Genomic DNA, 26,946 nt, shown 5'->3' on the forward strand with positions numbered 1-26,946 from the left:
CTAGTTTGAAAACAGGAGTTTTCTTTCAAGAGTGTCCAATTGGGCCCACTCTGTACAGAGGGCTCAAAAAATCAAAAGGATCCATTTATGATTCAACGTCAAGACAAAACAGACACCCCAAAACGGTTTCTGTTTTCTAAAATAGATGGCGTCTTTATGAGTGGAGCTTCCATCGCCCTTCTTTAAACGGGCTTGTTCTTTAATACAATACATTTGTGGTTCATCTGATGAGACCTACGCCAACCTATGACGGATTGAAACAGTACTGTCTGGTGTTGGATCTCAAATACATTTTCTTTGGGCTTTGATTCTCTCCCTATTGTCTTGCAGTGAAAGCTACTGTGAGACAGAGACAGAGACAGAAAATAAATGGGTAGTTGATGAGGATGAGGCTTTGTAACTGACCGCCTTGGAGAGTATAATTTGTCTTCGATTATCAAGATCTGTCGATCCCATAGATGACGTCGTCAATATTTACGAATGCTTTCGTGTGTGATGATTCACAATTGAATCTTTCGACCTATGTTATTGAAATTTGAAAATATTTGTTTCACTCAAGCTTTTTGTTAAGCAAAATTTTGAAAATAAATGAGTCACACATGTCATGCTACTGAAGGTGGTGAAATCGTAATATAACATTCAATTATGCGGCCGTTGAGCATTTTTGGTTCATCAGAAAATTAACATGGATTAGTGAATGAACGTGATATGAAAATTTGCCACATGCAGACTTCTTTTGTGATAAAACTCCTATCACGTTTTTCTTCCGGATGTCGGGTATTCACTGATTCACTGGATTATTTACGATTTTCAAAATATGATTATTATAACCGTCAGAATCAATAACTACAAGTACTGTGGCTGCTCATCGGCTACACTTCGAACTATTTAAGAACGACTGTTTGAGAACGACGTTTATGTGGAATAAACTTCCTGAGAACATTTTTCCAAATAGATTTAATCTCCAGCGATTCAAACCCAATGTGAATCACTACTTTGGCACAGGCATCGCTGTAAGGATTTTCTTGGAGTGCTTCATCTAAAAAACTGCTTTTATCTGTCCTTCGAAAGTTTTTTTACGTTTATTAAACAAATAAGAAGAAAATAGCATAAGTTGACACAAATGCATCAAAATTACTACTTACTGATTACATTGATCCACACTAAGTAATTCACTGTTCTCATTTGATCATTCATTCATTTTTTGACAGTTAAATAATATGGGAGATTTTTATTACACAGGATGTTCCAAATTAAGTCGGTACCATTGCTAACTCCGTTGTTATTGATACTACGAATTCGGTTGAATGAACAAACTAATAGTATTTTCTATGGTCTTCTCGATGCTAAGAACAAAAAAAACATACTGACAGTCGCGTTTTCAAAATATTTCATAAAATGATATTTTTTTTTATGGAACACTCTATATTTCATCATGCACTCCGATTCATAATAATATTCTCAACAACAAAACTCATATAACATTTCTTCCTAAAGTTGAAAATGAACGACTTATCTGGAAATATTTATTTCTTTCACTATTACAATTATTTGTTTTGGCCAATGAAGAGCTATGAAATATTGAATAAATATTCAAAAACAGTGCCTGATCATATAACACAATACGTGTCGCTTTCAACACAAATCGGCCATAAATTTTATCAATTAGAGTTTCGATATAATTCTTCAGTTCATCTAAATCATCATACTTCATTTTGTATACCTCATTTTTCAGAAATCCTGAAAAATGACAATCTAGACGTGTCATTTCTGGTGAACGAGAAGGCCAACAGGATCATTTGTAGCAATCCATCTGTTTCCAAAACAGTCTCGCTGAAAAGAGGTCATCTGACGAGCCTCCAGATCATCAAAAAAGTCTTCCAACAATCTTGTTAATAAATTAATGTAACGGGGTCCGTTTGAAGGACCATTGTAAAAAAATGGACCAATAGTTCTGCATCTAAATACACAAACCTAACATTAATACTAAATCGTTTTTGCGGATTGTGCGGATGGACTGGAAATGGATTATGACTATTCCTGAAAATTATTTCTATTATACATAACACTATTTGAAAAATTACCCTCATCGCTCCATATAAGATTCCTATAGAAGTTTGGATCTTGTCTGCATTTATTCATAAACTACAGACAAAACCCCAATTGTCTCCAGGTTCTTGTGTTTGCACTGGTCTTGACTTATAAGAAGGAATCATATGTTTCTTCAGAATTCGTTGAATAACAGACGGTGGAACAGCTATTCATCTAGATAAATCTATAAGGGAGTTATTTAAATTTACCTCAAAGTAGGCTGAAACATCAATTTCTGTATCTTCAGATATTACAAAATGATTTTCAGTTCCCCTCTCCTCAAAAAAATTTTTTATTGTTCCTGAATCGACGATGAATCACAGCATGAAAACGCCGATTAAGTCATTCACGATCATGGAACGAATTGCTATTATAGTAGTAGGATTTCAAGTAGGATTCCACCATATCACATTTTTCTTGATGGAAAAACGGCATTTCAAAAAATATTCGAACAGTAGTTGACCGTTACAATAATTAATGACATTGTCATGATATATTTGATAATTGATGATTTGACAAATACTATTTCAACAAAGTTCAATTTGATTACTCATAATGATTCTGTTCCAGAGAACTAGACACATTTTTTTTCCAACCCCATTAATATAACGCTAATTATGTATTGGAAATCGAGAACTTAGTTTTTAAAAAGAAAATCGATTTCACATAAGACTCAAAAAAGCGTTTATTCTCTTCGAGAGCAGTACAAAGAATGAATTTTTATTAAGACAATTATTACAAGATTTGAAATATAATGAGTTTGCAAAGTCTCAGGCTCCTGTAGATAAGGCACGTTTCATGATAGCTGTTTCCACGTAACTCGTCCCTCCTCAGGCTGAAAAAATAACGGAGTTATTTTTTGAAGTTGTGGTTTCTGCGGATTCACAGGCTTTTTGGTTCTTCTTGAATATTTTTTGAAAATACTGCTTCAATTTCGGCAAGCTGAGCAGTATCACGATGACGATGATTACAAATATTATAGTCCCAAAAATAGATGTTGTAGGAACTTGGTTTTGTTGCGATTGAATAGGCTTCAGTTGATTGGCTATTCTGTCTATTTGGTACAGTTCATCAAGGTTGATTTTGGTGAAATTTGGGGTGTCGTAGACTTTTGGGGTTTTCAAGTCCGTCATTTCCAATTTGAGTAAAATCATGGGTTTCCCTTGTTGGATATAAATGTCATTTACATATTTTGTATCATGGATTTGGACTTCGCATGATTGTGGGATTCTGATCAATACTGGAGAATTGATTTCTAGGTATTGATCTGTTTTACATTTGGAATATAGGCGTTTCTTCTTTGAAAGGGATTATCAATACTTGATCTTGTGTTACTTGTTCTACAATGGGATCTTGCACGTTGATTTCCAAAAGGTGGCATTTCTCTGAGGCTTTTCCTTCAAAAAGGTGAAGTGTGCAGTTATCCGGTGGCGCAAAGTTCTCCGGGCAGTAATATGTGTTTTCTAGGAACGGGCAATCTTCTTTTTCGAACTGGATATCGTCCTGGTTCTGTGCCAAATATGGGTATTTGGGGAAAGACATCATGTGATTTTGGATAATAGGATATACATGATAGAATTCAAAGAATTTGGGCCTAACAATAGGGACGTGTATTGCAAAGATCAATTTGGTATTGGCGAAACTGACTTGCGTTCCTAAAAATTGGTAATACGTGAGTGTATTCTTAAAATTTGGAACTTGATTTTGGATATATATTTTCATTAAATATGTCGCCATCTCCTGAAGTTCAGTAGTAGATACAATTGAATTATGCAAAGTGTTCAGTTTTGAAAACATAATGGCATTTTCGATATTATCTATAAAGTTTATCAAATTCTGACAGTCTAAGTTCAATTGTAATAATGTTCCTTGAAAACTAAGGTAATTATCGACATTTCTTATTGTATCACTAATCGTTACCTGAAATCTTTCCAAATCTCGCTCGAACTTCTCTTGATTCGCGTTGAAAATTCTAATGCTTTTGTTATAATGGTTTATTAATGTTTTAGACAAAGAAATTTGGAGATTGGTTTCGTGAATAATTTTTTCCTGATTATTTTCCAAAACTTTAATAGCGTTATTATAACGTTCCTCGTCATCAGAGTCGAGGTTGCCAAAAAGCCATTTGTTTACTTTACCAACTACATTGATTAGCCCTCTTTTATTGCGAGTATGGAATGAAGGTAATAGATTGTCGATTTTTCTCTGTAAAGTGCTAATGAGATATTTAGTTCTGATCAGCATATTTTCCGATAATCAGTGATAAGATAGTTACATTAACTTTGGAAATACTATTTTCGATTGACTTAAAATTTTTATTCAAATTTTGTATTTGATCGATAATGATTTTAAGGTCCAAATAGTGTAGAAAGGTATGTTTAGTGTATATGAGTCTAGCGTTTCCTAGTTGTATTGGTAGGATAAGATTGTCTAGGTTGGTAACGTCTATGTCATCCTTACAATATGTTAGTTGAACGACCAGGCAAAGGAGAAGAAACTTCATCCTCTTGATTTTCCTGTAACAATGTTTGTTCTTTAATATTTCTGGGTTTTCTAGTAGAACTTTCATGATATGTTCCGGATTGTGTGATTAATTTTTTATCAGTTTCCTGATCGATAGTAACCTTTTTGAATTTTGGTAAATTTTTGTTTCGGGATTTAGTTTTTATATAAACTGTTTTCGACCCGTATATTGTGGAGCGTTTGACCTTTTTTCGTTTGCTCTAGTTATTACTTTTTCTTTAGTTGTTTGATTTGCTCTTTGTATATTTTCGTACATATTTTTGCTAACTTCCTTGTGATTTTAAATATAATTCGATATAATAACGTTATCGTTCATATCGAAAGGGTTAGAATCGTCAATATGTCCTTTGATAACTTCAAATGGAGTGAATTTGGTTACACTATGTATAGAATTATTATAGCTCAATATAGCGTATTTTACCAATTGGTCTGGGGTGAGGTTTTTATTTTCTTCTCTTAAACAACGAAAATGTTCAATTAAGGTAGAATGAAAACGTTCTACTGGGGAATTTGAGTTGCTATTCTTCGCTGTGGTGAAATGAAGTTGAATACGGTGAAGAGAGCAGAAGTTTTCTAAATATTGATTTTTAAACTCCGTACCGCAATCACTTGTGATTTTTAGAGGTAACCCATGATGAGTTACAAAATTCAAAAGACCTTCAACTATTGATATTCCTGTTGCCGACTTTAAAGGGTATGCTTGGCCGTATCGGGAGAAAGCATCAATAATGGTCAAGTAAATATGATTAGATATTCTAAAAACGTCGATGTGAATATGTTCGAATGGTTTGGATGCAGTGGGGGTCAGATTGAACTTAATGGCAGGGGGATCCCTGTCATATTTGTTTTTAGGCATGTTTCACAATTGTTGATATAATTCTCTATGTCTATAGACATATTCGGCCAATAATATCGAGAACCTAATGACATTTTCACTTCGTTCATTCCTCTATGACCGGATTTGTATATGTGGTAATATTCTAGCTTTTGCTTTTGTTCCTTCAACGTTTCTACGTCAGTCAAAAATTTTGTGCAGTGCAATAATTTGAATGAGGAATTTTTAAAAGTATTTTGGATGGTTACAGAAAATATTTCCGAAAGTTGAGGGTTTTTAAAGTACAGAGCATAATGCTGTTTGGGGTTCAAATATTCTCTTGCAGAAGTTTTAATTTGATTTTCGAGTTCGACTTTTGGAAAAGTGATGTATAGTCGGATATTTTCGAATACTTTTTCTCGTCTAACTTTGGTTTTGTCTATGTCTCCAACTGTCATAACTAGCTGATTTTTATATGTATTTAAAGATCGGTCTACTATTGGTATTGTCAATATAGGGTTTTCGGCAGAAGTATGTACTGTTTCCAAGTCCACCTCTGGTTCGGGGTTGACTTTGTTTGCCGGTTTTACTAATATATTAGAAATTATATTAACTCTTGGATTTTCAGTACTTGACGGCAGGGTATCCAATAGTGACTGATTTTCTAAGAAATCAGTGATATTCTCATTGTCTAGATTTGGAAGATTGTTCAAGTTTTCTAGTTCTTTTTCTATTACTTCATCAATGTCATCCAAATTAACATCGGTTGACATTGTTTCTAGTGCATTTATCTCAAAATTAGGTGGGTATCTAGAGAGGACGTCTACTGCTTGATTATTTTTACCATTTTTGTATTTAATGACATAATCAAATTCTTCCAATTTTAGGCGCCATCTCACAAGTCTTGAGTTTGGCTCCTTTGAGGAAAAAAGCCATTGCAGAGGTTTGTGATCTGTATAAATCAAAAATTTCCTGCCAAACAGGTACGGTCGAAAATATTTACAGCTCCAAACTATTGCGAGCAGTTCTTTTTCTATTGTAGAGTAATTTATTTCAGCAGAGTTTAGTGTCCTAGATGCATAGCAAATGGGATGATCATTTTGAGACAAAATGCTACCCAATGCATATTTAGAGGCATCGGTAGAGAGTTCGAAATCTTTTTCGAAGTCTGGGTAAGCTAACACAGGTTCTGAGATTAGAATATTTTTGCAAGTTTCAAAACAATCTTTGAACTCCTTGGTATGTTCGACTTTATTGTCCTTTTTTAGACATGAAGTCATGGGTTTGGTGACTTTAGCGAAATCTTTTATAAATTTCCGATAATATCCAAGAAGGCCTAGAAATGATTTAATTTCTTTTTGGGTTCTAGGTAATGGGAAATTTTTTATCTTTTCAATTTTGATAGGATTCGGTTTTATCCCATCTGTTGTGACTATATGGCCTAGAAATTCTACTTCTTTGCGTAGAAATTCGCATTTATCTAGTTGGATTTTTAATTTAGCTTCCCTTAATTTTGTAAGAACCAATTTTAAATTTTGAATATGTTCTTGAAGGCCGGTACTGAAAATTATGATATCGTCCATGTAGACCATGCATATTTTGTGTTGTAGGTCTTTCAGAACTTCATCCATGGCCTTTTGAAAGGTAGAGGGCGCATTCTTCAACCCAAAGGGCATCCTCAAGTACTCGAAGTGCCCGTTATCCACGGTGAAAGCTGTCTTTTCGATAGAGCATTTACTCATCTCAATTTGGTGAAACCCGCTAGCAAGGTCCAGCGTGGTGAAATATTGAGCTCTACCAAGTTTGTCTAGTATATCTGCGATATTCGGGATCGGATATCGGTCGTCAATAGTTTTTTCGTTGACGTTTCGATAGTCAACTAGTGAACGCCATTTTTGTTTACCTGATGCGTTTAACTTTTTTGGCACTATCCAAATTGGTGATGACCACGGGCTACAGGATGGTCTTATGATGTTTTTGTCAAGCATGTCTTTTATCTGTTGTTGTACCTTATTTTTGTGAACATACGGATATCTGTAAGACTTTGCATGTACGGGAATTTCGTCGTTTGTTCTGATTATGTGTTTGACTCTCGAGGTAAATGTCAGTTTGTCACCTGGTTTAAAAAATATGTCAGCATATTCCTTACAGAGCTTTGTAATAGCGGATTTTTCTTCAGAGTTCATGTGATCGGTACGAATGAAATCCAGTATTTCATTCTTTTGTATGTGTGTGTCTGTCTGTTGTGGCGGGATAGAAAAAGCTTCGAATTTATATGTTTCGAATTTTTGCGATTCGAAAGGGATTGCTTCAATATTGTTGTTTAATGTCATCGTAATGGATTGATCTGTAAGATTTTGAATTTCAATAGGTGCTAGTCCGTTTTTTGCTGAAGTAAAAGTTCGAGGTATAACAAGTTTTCCTAAATAAATTCTTTCAATCAAAATATCTCCTTCTGAAATATTAACCGGTAAATGTTTGATAATTTTTTCTTTGGTACCTACTGAGAAACTGAAACTACTGTCGTTACTTTCTCTATATTTGAGAGGAATTTCTACATGTTCCCCAATCAATCGGTTATTTGTGAGATCAATATTAAGATTCATATTGATCAGATCATTTAAACCAATCACACCGTCGAAATAATCATGAAAATCAAATAAAATAAAGTCAATTTCATAATTACTATTAAATTCTGGAAAACACGGAACAAGAGCTCTATATCTAATGTTTTTACTACCTAAAGTTGTTTTTAACACAGTGTTCGAATGATAAATTGTATTTGGACATAAATTTTCTATTATTCTTGGGCGTATTATAGATTTAGAGCTACCTGTGTCGATCAAGAGTTTCGATTTGGGATTTTGAATTTCTATGTAAGGGAGGGCGTTGTTTGAGAAGACATTAAATTCTTCTATGTCAGGTTTTCGTCTTGGTTGTCCGAAGGAAAATTTTGGTCTTGGTCATTATCAAATTCTATATTTTCGTCAGGCTTGGGTGTTTCGGTATTGAAATCGTAGGAATTTTGATATTGATCATATTGATACTCAGGTGGGGAGTATAAATTTTCATTAGAATAGAAAGGGTCTGACACAAATTTATTGTCATATTCGTTAGAATGTAATTCTTCGAAAACAAAGTTTGGATTCCTACATTGTTGTCCATTTGAATTCAGATTAGTATTTCCGAAATTTTGAAATCCGTGATTTTGAAATTGTCGGTTTCTTGATACTACAGTTGGGTTTCTCGAGGTTGTCGACATTGGTTCGGGTTTAGGTAATCGGTTTTGTGGTATTTGATTAGGTTTGAAGACATTTTTTGGGGGTCCGAAGACGTCACGATTTGTTGGGAATCTAGTTTGTTGTTGCCTAGGTTGAACTGGTATAGGCTGATTTGGTCAAACTGGTTTTTGACTATATTGTGACTGGAAAGTGTTGAAATTTCCAGAAAATTGGGGGTATTGGTGAAAGTGGGGTTGGTGATTTAAATAATGTTGGTTATTGAAATTATGCCCTTGTGAATTATTACCAAATTGTGGTTTAGGAACCAAATTAGTCCTGGGAGTTGTATTTTTTGTTTCGTTTGAACTTCCATACATTCTTTCAAAGTTTTCAAATTCATTCGCGTACGCCATTGCGTCTTCCAGTGAAGCTGGTTTTTTAATATGCATATTATTTTTCAGGATGCCAGTACACCCTGCAATGAACGTACTCAGTGCTGTTTTATCATAGTGATTAATATGACATAATTTTTCGGGTTCGGTTAAATTGACATCATTACTTATTCTTTGAACAACACTACTTTTCAACAGTTGTATTCTACTCCCAAAATTAATAAGGTTTTCTCCCTTATAAGGTCTAGTTCTCGTGAGTTCTTGAACTAAACAATCTAAGACCCTGCGATCTGAGAAACTTTGGCAAAGAGCATTTTTCAGTTTTTCCCAAGTATTTAATTCTATCCTGTTTCCTACCATTGCTTCTGCTTTTCCTACTAATTTTTCTTGAATGCATTCAAGTATATGTTTTTGAAAAGCAGCATCTCCATACGTGGCATAATCGTTTAACAGGCTTTGACAACGAGTTATGAATTTATTAAGAGTATTAGTATATCCATCGTAGGGTTTGATGTTTTCCAAACGAGATTTAAAAAGATTCCAGTCGACCATTCGAAGTTCCGCTGGTGGCATGTTTGAAATATTTTGATTATTGTCTTCGACTGACAGATTATTTAATAGTTGTAAAATATTTTCAATATCGTTCATAAATTGTTGTTTTTGATCAATAGAATTCAGTATCTATCGATCGGCACTAATTTAACTTTCAAGTTCAATATAGTTATTATTTGTTATTTTTGCAAGTAAATGTAATGTCAATATCCAATATTCGGTTGGAATCAACGTCACTACCCTATCTCTCCCAAAGTCCTTAAAAAGAGGGTTTAGGAAAGTCGAAAACGAATTTGGCACTTACAGTTTGGTGATTGTAGTCTCCTGGTTCCTTTCCCGATTCTTTCTTCTGCAGAGAGCTCCTTGAATCCCTTCGATCCTCGCTGAAGAAGTTGAAACTTCAAAGTCACGAAAACGATTTCTGGCACAATGCAAATGTTCTTTTTCACGACCGCGAGAATCCTACCGACTGCGCCAATTATGTATTGGAAATCGAGAACTTAGTTTTTAAAAAGAAAATCGATTTCACATAAGACTCAAAAAAGCGTTTTGCAGTACAAAGAATGAATTTTTATTAAGACAATTATTACAAGATTTGAAATATAATGAGTTTGCAAAGTCTCGGGCTCCTGTAGATAAGGCACGTTTCTTGATAGCTGTTTCCACGTAACTCGCTCTTGTATTTTCTGTTCTTTACAAAAACTGGTTCAATGTTATCATTATAGCAGTCATATTTTGATTAACAAAATGTAAATCGATACCAAATAGTTCAGTGGTGTCGAGTGACTGGTGCGACATGATGATCACGGGTTTCACTAGCTGTTAGTTACAAAATATTGTCATTTGTATAAGTACTAGAATTGGGTGTTTGGACAAATTTTTGTTCTAGTGAAATGAATAAATATTTCCACATGAGTCGCTCATTTTCAAATTCAGGAAGAAAGGTGATATGTTCTATTGAAAAAAATCATTTCATGAAATATTTTGAAAACGCGACTATCAATTTTTTTTTGTTTTTGGCATCGAGAAGGCCTTTGAAAATGCTACTAATTTGCCCATTCAATCGAATCCGTAGCATCAATAATGACGGAGTTGGCAATGGTGCTTACTTAAATTGGAAAATATGACGATATTTCCTGAAATTCAAACTACCAAACTGGAACTCAATACATCAGTTGATGGATTATATATCTCACCAGTAATTAGACATACAATATGATGTCTCCTGTGGGTTCTCGTTTGTATGGAAAACAGTTGACCCATAAGGTAACTCATCTAATACCGTCCACCACCACCTGGGCCAAAAAATTTACTGAATTTAGTTACCAGGAAGTATACAAAAAATCCGCCATGAAGACATATCTCACAAATTTTCTGTATACATCAGAAAATTTGTTAATTTTCCTAAACACTGTTTATGTATTTTGGAATACAGTAATTGTAATGTTTCACGGAATCTGATGCGTCCTTGTTATTTTCTGTTTAAAATCTGTTCAAAATCTGTTTTCAAACAGAAAAGAACAAGGACGCATCAGATTCCATGAATTTTAAATGTTTCTAATCGACACATTTAAATATCGCATGAAAATTATACACGGATGAAGACTACAAGCCTATGCTGATTTTGTGGTGGTCAGTTGATACCTCTTGAAAATGTTTTATTTTTGTATTTATGAAGCACAAAATGAGTATATAATAAAAGTGTGAAATAACGAAAGTTGGAACAGCAAGGTGTCAACAGAATTGCATAATTTCTGTAAAAAAAGTGAATACAACATAAAATATAAACTGAGAATCCATGCAAAGACTTGAATATGATGAGCCCTGTGTAAAGAATCAACCTAAAAATGACCGAGAAACATGTCAATGGGTTCTGCATGTTCGTTTTTCAATTGATGAGTATGACATAACGTACATTTTCAATAGTATTGTCTAGTGTTCATTTCCTAGAAATCTGACAGCAGTTAAAAAATCAGGGATAACTCACAAAAGCTATTTTGTTGGTATTCACTGTTTTATATATTTTTATTTTATATATTTATACTTGCCGCTTTTCAAGACTATATTCTAAAAAAAACATATATATGAACTTTTTTTTTCAGGTAGCATGGAGCAATATTTTTTCAACCTCCTTTTCAAACTCATCTCTTCTGTTGGTATAGTCTTTTTCATTCTGTACTGTTTCTTCCTATCTTATTATAAGTATTGGGAAAAAAGGAATTTTCCATATTTGGTCCCCCGGTTTCCATTGGGTAACAGCCAATCACTATTTTGTAAATTCCCTGGCCCCAATTTGGAATTCACGGATCACTACAGAGAAATTAAGAAAAAAGGCTACAAATTTGCTGGAGTTTTTGCCACCATACGACCTATATTGGTAATAGCAGACACAGAAATAGTGAAGGATATATTGGTGAAGGTAACTTTAAAATGTTTTTTTGACAGAATATTTGAGCAGTATTAAGTATTGATTCAAATTTTATTTCTGAGCTGATGAGCTGTTTTTCCGGGTTTCTATCCGTGTTTTGTGTCTTTACTCATTTGCCATCTTCTGGTGATGACTGGAGTTCAGAACTATATATCTATAAAGAAGATGAAGCGATAATGAAAATACCGTTTATTTTTATGGGGGAGAGTGGTTTCTCCGAAATCCGTCCTATCAATGAATTATTATTCTTTCAAGATACCCAAGCTTTCGCTAAATCTCATTAGCTTCATTCAGGACGATAATATCAAAACCTAAATATATTCTACAACGTGCAAAGGATCGCACGTTGATTGCGTTAATTTCCATCTCACACAATTTTAGATTTCTAGGAGTTGTCGTTCTTAGGAGGACGAAAACTGGTTAACGGAAAATCAGATTTCAACAGAGATCCTGTTATATTTGAAATGAGATGGATGACCATGATGAACAAAATGAAAAAACAAACTCACACTATCTACTGACACAAAAGTTCGAGGCGTACTGAGTCGAACCTCAAAACAATGAACAACCATAATCCGTCATATATTTCTCTCTTGGAGAATTCAAATGTTGCGAGTCACTTGAACATCTTCCGTGAAAGTACATATGAAAGAAAGACAAATCTTCAACCTCTCTTCGATGCTCCAGACTATCAAGTTTCCTTCTCTGGGTGGAATCCAGCAGTTTCAGGATATGCTTAGAAACGAAGCACTATATATGAGAACACTACTCCAACGAAGGCCTGATCTGACCTTCATGAATCATCAAAAGTTGCTGAACTGTGTACAGTTTTCCGGTCCGAAACAGTTTTTCAAACTTTCGAGAAGCAGCCTTTGCTATTTCATCGACATGATTGTGTCATATTGGTGTTCATTTTAACCCCCAACAAACTCATCCATGCAAAAAGCGGAATTGTCTATTCTGACATCATTATATCCGGTTCGGAGACATTAATTTTTTTTGGAAAAAACCGATGCCTGAGTTTTCATAGCATTGACTTGAACTTGGTTACTTTCACCCCAATTCGAAATCACCTCTAGATCCTCATTAAGATATGCAACCACCTGCTGCCGGTGAAGATCTGCATTCGCAGCCAATGTCCTAAAATTCAAATGGAATGACAAGACAAGTGTGCTGTCATCAGCAAAGCAATATATCGAATTTTTTTTTCAATAAGTCGTTGATATACAATAAAAAGAAGACCGCTTGCATGCAAGGTTCTTTCAGGAAGCTGGAAAGCCAGACACAAAAATGGTCCGACAAGTCATAGCATCGAAGTTGGTCCAGCAAACCTTCATGCCACACACGGTCAAAGACCGTAAAAATATCAAGCGCAACAGCTCTTGATGAGCTCTTGACTCTTCATGTACAACACTTTTTCTATTTAATGAGAAGGAGCAATGCAGACGGCAGCTCGTCGTCGGTTGGCACTATGGGTTCGTTTACAAACAAAAGTATATCATTGTACAGTAATTGACTGATCAAAAAATAGGAGGGGCGCCACTGCAACTTTGGAAGGTTCGAAATAGATGAACATTTCAACCTAACAGACCACTGTTATAATATTTATGCAGTCATTGTTCACTGTGGTTCTGGCGTTGAATGTGGTCATTATTACGCCTTGATCAAAGAAGAAACGGACTAGTTGAAGTTTGACGTTAGTCGTGTCACGAAATGTTCTGGCGATGCATTGAATTTATTGGAGCCTCTGGAGACACCCTACATTTTGTTTTATGAGAGAGAGGATCAAGATCTTCAGATGATGTGGTGCTGCAGGTTTTTCCGGCAAATGCGCCACTGGAATCAATGAAGTCGCCCCGGGGCGCCAATTAATTTTTATTGTTGTATTTATTTTATTTTTATCGTTGTTTTAACACATTGTAATAATTTTATTCAAATAATTGCAGAATAATTAAATGCCCGATATGATTTTAAAATGTCTATGTCGAAGAGTACTTACTAGGAAAGTTGAGCAACCGAGTAATGACTAAATAGTTGTTATACCCAAAACTATAAGAGACTTTACCATAAGATGTTATCAAATTGATGAGTGTTAATCAATAAATAAATAAAACATAGTAAAACATACAAACATTCAATATTAATAACTCTTCAATGGTTCAGAGTAAAAGTTTCCAGACAGAAGACTTGTAATTCTAATAATAATATTCAATATAAGATACTTTGAGAGGTTAATTGATTAGGTAGAAGATGATTTAGGAAATTAATTTCCCAGCGCATAGTACCTATGTGGTGGTTTACATATTTTCGTTGAAAAACATATACTTTAACCTGTGTGTATCTAGATTGAATGTACATTAATAATTAAAAATTTAAATTGTAGGATTTTATCCTGTATAGAAAATATATAAGTGAAACCTGTTCCTCTAGCGACAACACTTTGAAAACTGAGTACGGAATCCCAGGCCAACCAGGACAGGGGTGACGAGTGGGGCGATACTACGATATCTTTATTCTCTCTAAGTGCAATCAACAGTTCATCAAGCTGAACCATGGAGTGTACACTTCGGGCAAGTGAGCCCTATTGGAACCATGATACCAAAAATATCCTTGGAATGTAGATGAGATAAACCGAAGCTTGGGAGATAACCAACCAGAATAGAAACCGTGACAATTCCCTGGGTAAAAATCCTCCAGGTACAACAACCCTATAAATGTTTTTTTTTCAGAAACTGTCCTATATTCTGTCCTATCTTGTCGCTAGTAGGAAAACTCACCTTCCGTGAAGGGTTTTATCTTGTAGTGAAAAGGCGTTGGCGTGGTACAAAGTATTCAAACACCAAATTATCGTGAATGTTCAATATATGCCTCTATCAAAAGCCAGGACATAGTGGTTGATAATAAGATGGGTAGAACGGAATATCCACTAAGTATCATTTAACAAATTCAGGATTCGTCAGCCGAACAAAACCAGAAACACCTGTAGGGCAGACACCTGTAGCTTTCGCGAAATCTACCATCCCAACTGATCAGAAAAGAATTCCTTCTCTTCTTCTTTTTCTTTTCGGAAGATAGGGTACTAGCGTTTTGACCTATCAATATTTGCATGTTCCATGCATAAAGAAACAATCTGAACAGAATAAAGTAATGGTATGTTTGATTGAATCTGGTCAGACACCCCCTAAAACTAAATTGGCTACACTGAAAAAAAATGAAACAGTAGACAGTCAAAATATCATCAAACAGCTGACAATTAAAATCAAACAGAAAATACCAAGAGAAAATTTCAATTCGAAGACACTCCTTGTGAACCTTATAATAACCAAAAAAATCGAGACTAGCAACGGGATTTTTATAGGTTTCTATGGATGAGGTTAGACAACCAACTTTACATATCTATGTTTGTTATTTTCACGTTCGCTGAGGGTAGGTCACCACGGAGTGAAATCTATGTTGCTCTAAAACTTTTTCATTTATTAACAAATTAAAGTAGCGAAAATTTACATGCTACACATGTTTCTTGATCTCACTTTTTTAACAGGACGAATCACGGGAAAACCACTCTTTTCTATATAATAGGTGGATATACTTCTATAAAAGCAATTGTATGATTTATTATTTTCCAAATCTATCTCAGTCCTTCCCCGTCTTTTACAAAATTTCTCTCAGCAACTTCAGTTATGTTGTTCCATTCGTGATAAAATTTTGTTTGTTAGTGAATAATTATTTACATTTTTTCAGTATTCATTTCATTATTCTCGTTCTTTGTGTGACAAATCGAGTAGAGAGGACTGGGTTTACTTTTTGGATTTTATTGGATTACTATTATAGCCGATTACACTGATGTTACAATTCGAAAGTTTTTCAGCAGAATAATTTCTCTGCTCGTGACTTAGTCTGCCTGATCTTGAGATTTCGATTCAGAAAGGAAAGAAATATGTATCAGTGTAGATATAATTGGACAAAATATTTCACCTATCAAATCATTTTTGCTATATCATAAAATAAAAATGCAGTTTTGCTTTTGAGTGACTAGTATTGAATATAAATTAATATTGGTGATTAGTATTGAACACAAATTCCATTTTACTATACTTACAAAGCAGAAATTAAGTATGTTATATTTCTGATTCTCAAGTTCAATCAGACAATGTCGCGGGAAGAAAATACAAATTTAGCTACTTTCAACAGGATTTTGACCATTTTGCGGATCGTGGATTTTATAAAACCGCTTCGGATCCATTATCAGTAACTTTGTTCAGCATGGACGCTGTGGAGTGGAGAAAGACTAGGATAAGATTGACGCCTACCTTCACTAGTGGAAAACTAAAAATGATGTTTCCATTGATCATATGTGTAAGTGCATCAATGATTGAAGAAATTGATGATTTGGCGAAGGAGAATTCCGATATTGACATCAAGAAGGTGAGTTGTCATCTAGAATATAATATAGAACATAAAAAATATGGTCATGGAGAAGTAAATGAAAATGAAGTAGAATATGAACAGTTATTTTCAGGCTTTCCATTGATTTAGTTATCAAATGATGAATTGAATACGATGAATAAAGTGAATAAAGCTGTGATATCATTCTCAATTTTTCAGGATAATATGAGTCATATCGAACGTAACTTAATCTTTGTGAATAATATATTTCAATAAGCGGGCCTCAGAATATTAGGCTGAGATTTCAAGAGGTGATATACTATAATCAAATACAGATCTGACATTATGACTTTCTTGTGTTTCAAATCTCTATCATTTTTGAGATAAACAGCTTGTTAGACTTTTTCCAGATGAGAAAATTTTCGAAAGAAAAATGAAATTTTTGAAGAATAGTAGCGTGATCAATAGTAACAATATTTGATAAATCAAATTATCCGATGCTTTCTAAACAAATATGTTCAAATGGAATGGAAAATGAGGATACGTGGATTTTTGTGGAGATTCGAATTCGTTTGAGCTATTTATTGCCCATAAAAGTGAGACTGAAGATGAATGAATAATTAACTTTTTCTTCAATATTGCCAAATTTTCCAAACCACTCTAGTTGAATCGTTGTTCTGATTATTGAAAACTTTGAGGGAATGACTCGATTCCTGCTGCTGGTTCATTATTTCTAATCAGAAATATAAATTTCACCCACAATAATGACTTACCTCACTGAGGTGTCCTGATAAATAATGCATTTGCAAAACATCAGTTATATGATGTTTTTGGTATTTACTCTGCATGTAGACTGAAATAAAAAAATAATTATGTTCATAATGAGATGTTCATGATAATGGTTCCTGAATAATGTAGATATTATAGTCATTTCAATGATGGTTGATATGGAATATCATATTATTACTTTAATTAATTTTTATATACGATAATGGGATTGAACCCGAAACTGGTCGTGATATTGAAATAACCAGTGAAAATTAGACAGAAGTGTTTTCATTCATTTCATTGAAGTGGTCAAGAATTTTCACAGAATAAACGAGTTATCAATTAAAAAAAATACAAGTGAAGCACAAACCATTTCCATTTATAGAATGTTTGAAGGAATTCTCCAGTATTTAGAAGTCAGATGTGTCAGAGTAGAGTAAAATCTTTCAATTTGCCCGTTTGAATGAGGATGATTTGGTGAACAAAACTATGCATTTTTTTTGTAGGGTTAGAGAAGTTCTTCAATGAATTTTTTTTAAATTCAGGTCCGTTGATAACTATGATTTGGATATGTACGCCATGATGTGGAAAAGAGAAGAAGTTTGTCAGTTATGTCGTTAGCCAATAAGAAGGACAAATGACATGCTTGCGTGTATTTTGAAAAACTATCTGTTACGGTTCGAAATTGAGTTTTTCGAATGTGAACGTCAATTTGTCTATCGCACCAACGATCTGCGTTCAATTCTCCAACGAAAACTTTTTTATGACGTCACGAAACAAAAATGTGTTGATCGAAAAGCTGGGCTGACGTAAGTGCGCCACATGCCTGCGTGATCTGTCTCGCTGAGGGATACCCCTCGTCGTATGTCTGCCTGAATTATTTATTCCACAGAAGATTCAAATCTCCCGCCACAATGTTGTGAGATGCAAAAACGTGTGTTCTGATTGAATGGCGAGTTGCGTGACAGTTTGAGAATGCTACGTGACAATTTGGTACAATTTGGTGTGATGACGTCACCGTCTGCCGTCTCTCTCTCTCAAACCTGACTACTTTCAAGAATATTTGATAGGATATATTCATTTAAGTTTTCATTGGAAGTTTTTCGTATCTACTCCGTGGAGATATTTCACCAGAGGTTCCAATCGCTTAAGACCACGCAGGCTGAAACTACACAAATTCTCGGTTAATACACTCAATATTGATATTCATAATATATTGCCACCCACTGTCAAAGATCTACCTTTATTTAGTTTCAAGAGGTTTACGAAAAACACATTGTTTTCATAGTGTCAACGAGTACCTGGCCAAACATACTCACATGTTTGAATCTGAATAATTTTAATTGTGGCCTTCAATCACCATTTTTTTTCAATTTCAATTACTATATCATTTTCATCATGTTTGTATCTTTGACATTCATTTACGTCACTACTAATAATAGTTGTGTTTTTCTTCAATTCTATTTGTAACCTATTTGAAATGTTTGTTGGTTGTTCATATGTTTGTATGGCTCAAACGTTATTGTTTTGACTTGCTACAAATGTTCTTTTTTTACATAACGTGGTTAAATAAACTATCTATCTATCTATCTATCTATCTATCTATCTATCTATCTATCTGTTTCTTCTGAAATGATATCGTTATTTTTTTTCAACGGTGAATGAACGAATTTACTGGAGATTCTGTAATGGGTATGTTAACAATCGGATTTTCCTCGGTATGAGGGTGTTCGGTATCGTCATCAATTTTTGTATGCAGTTTGATCTTCCTCTTGAAAATGATTAGTTGGTGATTGAAACACGTGTCGAGGTATTGGAATAACGGTTTGGTGTTGGAAAAAACTCCAGTAATAATAATTACTACACCAAAGGTTCCAAACAGTGCATCACCAGTATGCATGGTCTATCAAATTCGTCAACGACAATAGTTTCAAAGAAATCTAGTGAAATCTGATCCGTACTGTCATTAAATACGGTTCAGTCTCTGTTTCCTGCGATCGACAAAGTTTCTGGAATTCCGCAGTTATCTATTTTTTGATAAGGGATTAGAATTTCTCTGTTATTTACAGATGTATTTGGCAATTACATTCGAATCCTTTTTTATTGTATGATAATGTAATTCGATTAATGAATGAGGTGTGGCCAAAAATCCTTTGCTCAAGTTATCATTAACTTGAAGAAGTTTCAAGTTATCAATACAATAAAATGTATTGTGGAATATGAATGAATGCAATTTTGTGGGTATGAAAGTACTATATTTGTGACAAGAATTATGAAATACGGTTGATAATATGGAAGGATCGACTAGAACGTGTTTATATTTTTAGGAGAGACAAGGTTTTGATGGAGAAGAAGAACCATTTCTATATAAAAAAATTTGGGAGTTTCCCAAAGGAAAGAATACAGTAATTGATTTCAAAATGAATTCTTCACAAAGATGTATAGATAATGCAAAAAAATACCTTTCAGACACAAATTTTAAGATGAAGTTCTTTTGAAATAGCTATTCTCATATAAATATTGAATTACATGGAAGAAAAATAATCTCGAAACCACAACTTCCATTACAACATTAAATTACAGAAAGAATACTATTTTCCTAGTCAGTTTGTACTCCAAATTTACGTTATGGAATTGAATCAGATATCATTCACCGGAATACTACGCAATATAGTATATGAAAGGAGAAACATTTCACTTACATGGAAAAATATCATCATTATTGGCGGACATCTATGGTTCGGAATAAATCCTGAATGATATTACGGAATTAGAAATTCAGTTCATTCGTAAAATTACGACTTTATGTCACGAATGAGTTGAATAAACTCGTGTCATCGATGACAGTACGTGAACTCTTCACAAAGATGTATAGATCATGCAAAAAATTAACTTTCAGACACCAACTGGAAGATAAAGTCCTCTTGCAACAACTACTTTCATATAAATATAGAATTTTAATATTAATGTAAGTCACAGAAAGGATTTGAAATTTATAACTTCTATTCAATTATATGCGAGCGCTTTCAATAGCTGGTCGTACTATCATCATCTAGGCTCTACTCAAACTGAACGTGTCATCCTGTTGTATGTCCTTTTATACCGTCCGAACGCCGCAATACAGGTACTCCAGGTTCTTTAGGTAAATTTGCCTGTATTTGGATTACATCAGGTACTATTATTTGTGTTGGATCTTCTCTGGGTTTACTGTTTCTAGGAGTGTGTATTGATTTCTTCAAAATATTGAATGTTAGGTCTTGTGGGTTATTTTATGAGTTTTATGTTCTCTGGTGGGGGAAAATGATGTTGGTTTTTGTCTTCTTCTTTTTCATAGCTGTTTATTTTTTGTAATAACTCATGAAACAAGTCAATAAAGGAAACCGTATGGACATTTGGGAAAACTTAAACATTCATAAATTTAACAGACATAAATCACTTATCAAGGAACAAGTACAAATCAAGACATAACAAGACCTAACACTCAATATATTAAACAAATCAATACACACTCCTACAAACAGTAAACCTAGAGAAGATCCAACACAAAGAATAGTACCTGATGTAACCCAAATACAGGCAAATTTACGTAAAGAAACTGGAGTACCTGTATTGAGGCGTTCGGACCGTATAAAAGGACATAAAACAGGATGACACGTTCAGTTTGAGTAAAGCCTAGATGATGATAGTACGTCCAGCTATCGAAAGCGCTCGCATATAATTAAATAGAAGTTATATAGCTTCAAATCTTTTTTGTGACTTATATTAATATTAAAATACTGAAAATGAAGGAAAATTAGTTGCATCATTCAAAAAAATATGGAATTACAAGAAAAAAAAAATCCAAACAACTACTTTCGTGTGAGCTTTCAATTATATAAAAACACTTTTTCCTGTACAGTTTGAACTCCAAATATTCGTTATAGAGTTGAATCAATTCTGTAAGTCTCTTTTTGAAACACCTTTCCTCATTTGATAATTTCTTTAAATGATATTATTTATAGATTGCGACAAACTTCACCATAAATACCCTAGCACTATGTGCTTTGGGAATAGAACCAGGAAAATCTGAGAGTTCCTATATTTTATCTGAAATGGCCCAAAAGCATTTTGATGTTCACACACCGATAGATCTTCTGAAGTATTCGTTAATGAACAGATTTCCAGACTTTAGTAGTATATTGGGTGAGTGTATTATGAAATTATTCATTTATATTCATTTACATGTATATATGTATATCATGTATTATGGTGAATTTCAAGTTTTTCATTGAATATGCTTGAATAGGAACTTTTCAAATTCTTCATTCCAAAAATGAAATCAGTACGTAATTTGGAGAATATTGGCGAAAAAAATCATCTCAGTATATTTGATGTCTCAGAAAACAGTCTCATGAAACGATTTAGGGAAACGAGAAGTGGCGTCATCAGATATGCGAAGCCGTCCAATATCTGTGTGAGCAGCTCAAAAAAGTATTTTTCATTACGTGGGGCGTTCATTCAATCTGAAATGCACTAAAGAAATTTTTTGTAACTATTAGGAGAAATGAAAAACATTTAAGTCTCATAAATAGTTACGCGGAGAAAATACCAGATTTGTTGAATGAATTTGTTTTTCTTGCGAGAATCATTTTGATTTGAAAACATCACATTTGTTTTAGAATAGTAAAAAATAATGCATTCATATCTATCGATGTTCGGAAAAACTTTTGTAGTATCTGATAAAAACACATTCAAATTCAAATATTGGATTCTTCGCTTCATAACAGTGAAGACGTAGTTCAGATGCTATACCGACGATTATACATATATTGTGACGTCACTATAACTTTTGACAAACCTGCAGTTTCAGATTCCTGACAACGGTAAATTTATCGATTTGAATTTTTTCCATTGCATTCTGGATGACAATATATCAAAAAATTTAAAAAATTAGATATCACTGAATGCCCCTCTTATGTTTCACTGTGATTCATAACGTATTCATGTTCATGAAGAGTCTTCTATTTGGTATTTTGAAGAGGATGCTTTCGTGTTTAACTGATCCTCAGAACTGATGAAATTGTATACCAAATCATCTAAAAGAACAATTCGTTCAGGCCAGTCTCAACACCCTACACAGTAGGTTAATGGACTGACACCTATCAGAAAACAACTACTCCCCTGGCTAATACCACGAAGGGCGTTGGATTATATCCAACAGGTGTCAGTGCAGGATTCTTCACTGAAGTTATTCCTGCATATGCTGTTGGCGATACAACTGCCGCAATAGATTTTCAATTATCGGAACACACTTGCAGACCGGTTTCGGGCTGTTTGGCCACTCGTCAGTGCAAGGTAGTGTATATCATCAACATAAAGTCGATGATTTCCGACAATTGAAAATCGAATTCCGTCAGAGTATCATTCCTCGAACTAAGCTGAAGACTACAACAAACAACAGGTTTGTCGTCGCTCCATCTGCCTGTGAACGAGGTAACCAACTGCATATCCAAATTTGCCCAATTCCTCGTAAAAGGAAAGAAATCTTTCACGTATAGTCAGTGGGCATACTTGAAGACTGGAAGTTGTTTTCTGATAGGTGTCAGTCCATTAACCTACTGTGTAGGGTGTTGAGACTGGCCTGAACGAATTGTTCTTTTAGATGATTTGATTTATAGCCAGTCTTCAAGTATGCCCACTGACTATACGTGAGAAATTGTATACTGTACCGAGTCACCTCCTTACTGAAGTGAAAACTTGTGTAATTTATTTTCTTATCATTTCCAGGACTTAAACTGCTGAAGAAGGAAGTTTCAGAATTCTTTATAACAGTTGTGAGGGATGCCATGAAATACCGAGAAGAAATGAAATTATTTCGACCAGATCTTTTAGAGTTATTGATGAATATCAAAAATGAAACCAAAAGTTCTCCCAATCCCTTAACCGATAATCAATTGGTAAGTTGTTTATTATCAAATAGTTTCTCCTTTCGATGCATTTCCCGAATCAAAGAACAATTTTACAATTTTACTCGTTATCACATTCTTTTCTTAATTCTGGTTCAGGTACTATTATATGAGTCATAGAGAAAGAATTGGAAAATTGAAATTGATGAATTATCCCTATTGAATTTTTTCTTTCTTAATTTCGACCTCATTCAATTCTCATCGTGAAAAAGTCGAAAATTTAGGTTTATATTCCGACTACGAAATTGAATATATTTTAAAAGCAATGCTTTGAACAAGTCTTATAAGACACCAGATTTTTATAAAGGTGAATTAATATTTATGGAAATATTATATTCATTCCACAATCAACTACATCCAAAAAATGATTGAAAATGAAAATTATTATTATTAATGAGCCAGTGGACAATACAGTCTTGCAGTAGATTTTCCATAAAATTTTCAAATCTATCACACCAAACAGAGAGGACTGGAAAACCGGCCTACCGGTTGAAGCGGAGGAAACTTGATATATGGACACCGCAAAAACACAAGAAGGGGTAGAAGCCGGCATATACAAGGTGTTCATTGAACATGCGGCAAAATTTAACGGACTATTCTAAGGATATTTTGTCGTTCATGATTTTTGATAGTGCGCTTTTTTCGAACGTACAGAGCGAAAAAATTTCTACAGTAACAATTTATCACTGAAATTTATATATAATGTTTTTTAATCTACAAGAACTGTTGAAAATGACTACCCCCTCGCTCTAATGCAAGAATCTCATCTACTTCTCATCGACTCCCGAACTCCTTCAAAAACACCAGGATCACTTATCAGACATACTATTCAAATTGAATGTCTGCAGCTAAATGTAATGTTGTTCATAGATACCAACGTAATTGTTAGATTTTTATTACTTGGTAGGTCCAGTGTAGTACGCTATACTTTTATTTCGGTTATATCGATTTTTTTCGCCCCGTATCTTCGAAACGAAGTGCCCTATAAAAAATCATTTGAGGACAAAATATCCTTAGATTACTTCAAGAAATAGTCCCTTAATTTTTTGCCGCATGTTCAACAAACGCTCTATATAGAGGCACAGCGAAGACGAAAATCGTACTCATCTGAGACAGAGGGCAACAGTGATTCAGGTAGAAGTTACCGCTTTCGAAAACTGCGTAGGAGAATTGCTCAGGCAGACGGTTGAAGATGAAATCATTGCCATTTTTTTCAAAAGCCAGACGGCAATTGAGCGTTCAGCTCCTACCAAGTCTTATCGTTACTTACAGGGAGCTGTCTCAGCGCACTCAATAAGCCAGGTTTTCATGATAAGGTTACCCTAGCCCTGATATCGGGACACGTAGGATACAAGAGCAAGAGCCTATGAAAGGTCATTCAAGACCATGATAGGTCCGGAACTCTTCCATGGACTGGCGAAGACAAGTATTAAGTTAATTTCCAATTCCTGGATACAAGCCAGATCACAAAATCGATAGAATTAGTTTCCGGAAATGAGGCAGTTTCATGAAATATATGACCATTATGGGCCTTGCGGAAGAAACTACATGCAGGTCTGTCAGGTGGAATGAGAAACCGCACTAAACGTGCTATGTGAATGCGAAGCGTTAATACGTTTGACGCATGTGAGATGAAAGAATGAGAAACTGAAGGTTATATGAAAAAGCCAATATCAAGGCGTTGGAGTCTAGGTGAAAATATCAAGCTAGGCAAAGAGCTCTGATAACCAAGAAACATCATAAGAGATCTGCAAAGATCGTTGTGAAACAAGCCATATCAATCTGATCAATGATGAGTGACTTTCCATCGTGGCCAAGTGAAGAGATCGACACAATTCAGTTCTCAACTCTCTACTTGAATTGATCCAAATTTACGAAGTTCACATTGAAATAGAATCCAGCTAAGGGCTTCAGGCTGCTTTAACCACAATCGGAATGTTACCTGAAAAATTTAGATATTCCAATTATACAGAGTGTTCCAAATTAAGTCGGCACCATTTCCAACTCCGTTATTATTGATGCTACGAATTCGGTTAAAGAGGCAAACTAGTAACAATTTTAATGACCTTCTCTAAGCAGAAAACAACAAAAAAATTGACATCCGCGTTTTCAAAATATTTCATAAAATGAAATTTGTTTGAATGGAATATCCTATTTTTTACCATGCATTTCGATTCGTAATAACATTTTCAACAACAAAGCGCATATCACCTTTCTTCCTCAAGTTGGAAATGAACGACTCAACTGGAAATATTCATTTCTTTCACTGATACAAAAAATGTCTCTGTTTTGGCGAATAAAAGCTATATAAATATTTAAAAAAGCAGTTCCCCTTAATGAACACATACTTGGGCCCTTCTCTTGGCACTACATATTGTTTTCAAAACAATTCGGTTATCAATCACCCCATTTTACAGAAATCCTCAAAAATGAAAATCTAGAGGTGTTATGCCTGGTGAACGAGAAGGCAACTTAACAGGACCATTTGTAGCAATCCATCAGTTTCCAAAACAGTCTTTTTACGCCACCGAAATTATGTGCTGGTGCTCCACACTTTTGTTAACAAATTAATGTAACGTCGATTAGGTAATTCACGATCGGAGAATAAATTGCTGTAGTGTTGGAGTGCTCTTACGCCATTCTTCTGGCAAACTCAGTGAGATTCTAATATATCACATTTTTCTTGATGGGAAAACGGCATTTCGAAAAATATTCGAACAGTAGTTGAGAGTTACAATAATTTATGACATTGTCATGATATACTTGAGGATATTTAACGAATAGTATTTCAACAAAGTTTCACGGCAACTTATTACTCGTAATAATTCTGTTTTATCGAATCAAACACATTTTTTTCCAAAAGCATTAATTGACGCTCCAGTATTTTCTGTTCTGTACAAAAATGACTTAAATATTATTATTATAGCAAACATATTTTGATTCTCAAAAATTATCGTTTTGTGAATCGATACCAAATAGCTCAGTGGTGTCAAGTGAGTCGTACGACATGACTATCACGGGTTTCACGAGTTCAAATCTCAGCGCAATTTTTTTTTGCTTTGGTAACAAAATATTGTCATTCGTATAAGTATCAAAATTGGATGTTTGGACAATCATGATGTTTCATTTGCCAAACAAAGACATTTTTTGTACTAGTGAAATAAATAAATATTTCCACATAAGTCACTCATTTTCAACTCAAGGAGAAAATGTGATATGAGCTTTGTTGTTGAGAATATTTTTACGAATCAAGATGTATAATAAAATATAGGGCATTTCATGAAATATTTTGAGAACGCGACTGTCAGGTTTTTTGTTTTCGACATCGAGAAGGCCATTGAAAATGCTACTAGTTCGCCTATTTAACCGAATACGTAACATCAATGATAACGAAGTTGGTAATGATGGCGTCTTGATTTGAAACACCCTGAATATATTTTCTGACATTTTGTCTACCTAGATTACTACCCATAGGAAATTGATAACTGCTGAAATTTCTATTCAGATTATCTATATACAATTTCTGAAGCTTCATCTGTTATTGGCACAATTCCCAAAAATTAAAAAAATGTTATTTACTTTTCAGATTGCCGAAATTTTTGATTTCTTTCTTGCGTCTCTCGACACATCTTCAGCCACAATTTCTTTCACTTTATTCGAATTAGGAAAGAATCCTGACATCCAAGAAAAAGTAAGACTTGAAATTGAAGGCATATCAAACAAGCATAATGGCAAACTCAATACAGACAGTCTCGCAGAAATGAAATACTTACATCAGATAATTAATGGTAAGTTCGTGTTCGTTTTCAAAATACAATGTTTTAAA

At 34.2% G+C, this 26,946-nt stretch overlaps 1 protein-coding gene across 2 annotated transcripts in view; it reads left to right on the top strand.

The window, feature by feature from the left end:
• LOC111508881 (cytochrome P450 6a2) overlaps positions 1-26,946 on the top strand; it is a 39,902-nt gene that overhangs the window by 6,425 nt on the left and 6,531 nt on the right. For both annotated transcript variants that reach the window (XM_023164508.2, XM_074171814.1), the window contains exons 2-6: positions 11,696-12,012; positions 16,213-16,446; positions 21,177-21,357; positions 22,942-23,111; positions 26,707-26,908. In XM_023164508.2, the coding sequence (XP_023020276.2) occupies positions 11,701-12,012; positions 16,213-16,446; positions 21,177-21,357; positions 22,942-23,111; positions 26,707-26,908 (1,099 nt within the window). In that variant the 5' untranslated portion in view covers positions 11,696-11,700. The remainder of the gene's footprint in view (positions 1-11,695; positions 12,013-16,212; positions 16,447-21,176; positions 21,358-22,941; positions 23,112-26,706; positions 26,909-26,946) is intronic.

The sequence above is a fragment of the Leptinotarsa decemlineata genome, unplaced genomic scaffold, assembly GCF_025532065.1.
Source record: "Leptinotarsa decemlineata unplaced genomic scaffold, Ldec_3_MD MMD2_tig00000035_RagTag_RagTag, whole genome shotgun sequence".
NCBI classification, from domain to species: domain Eukaryota; kingdom Metazoa; phylum Arthropoda; class Insecta; order Coleoptera; family Chrysomelidae; genus Leptinotarsa; species Leptinotarsa decemlineata.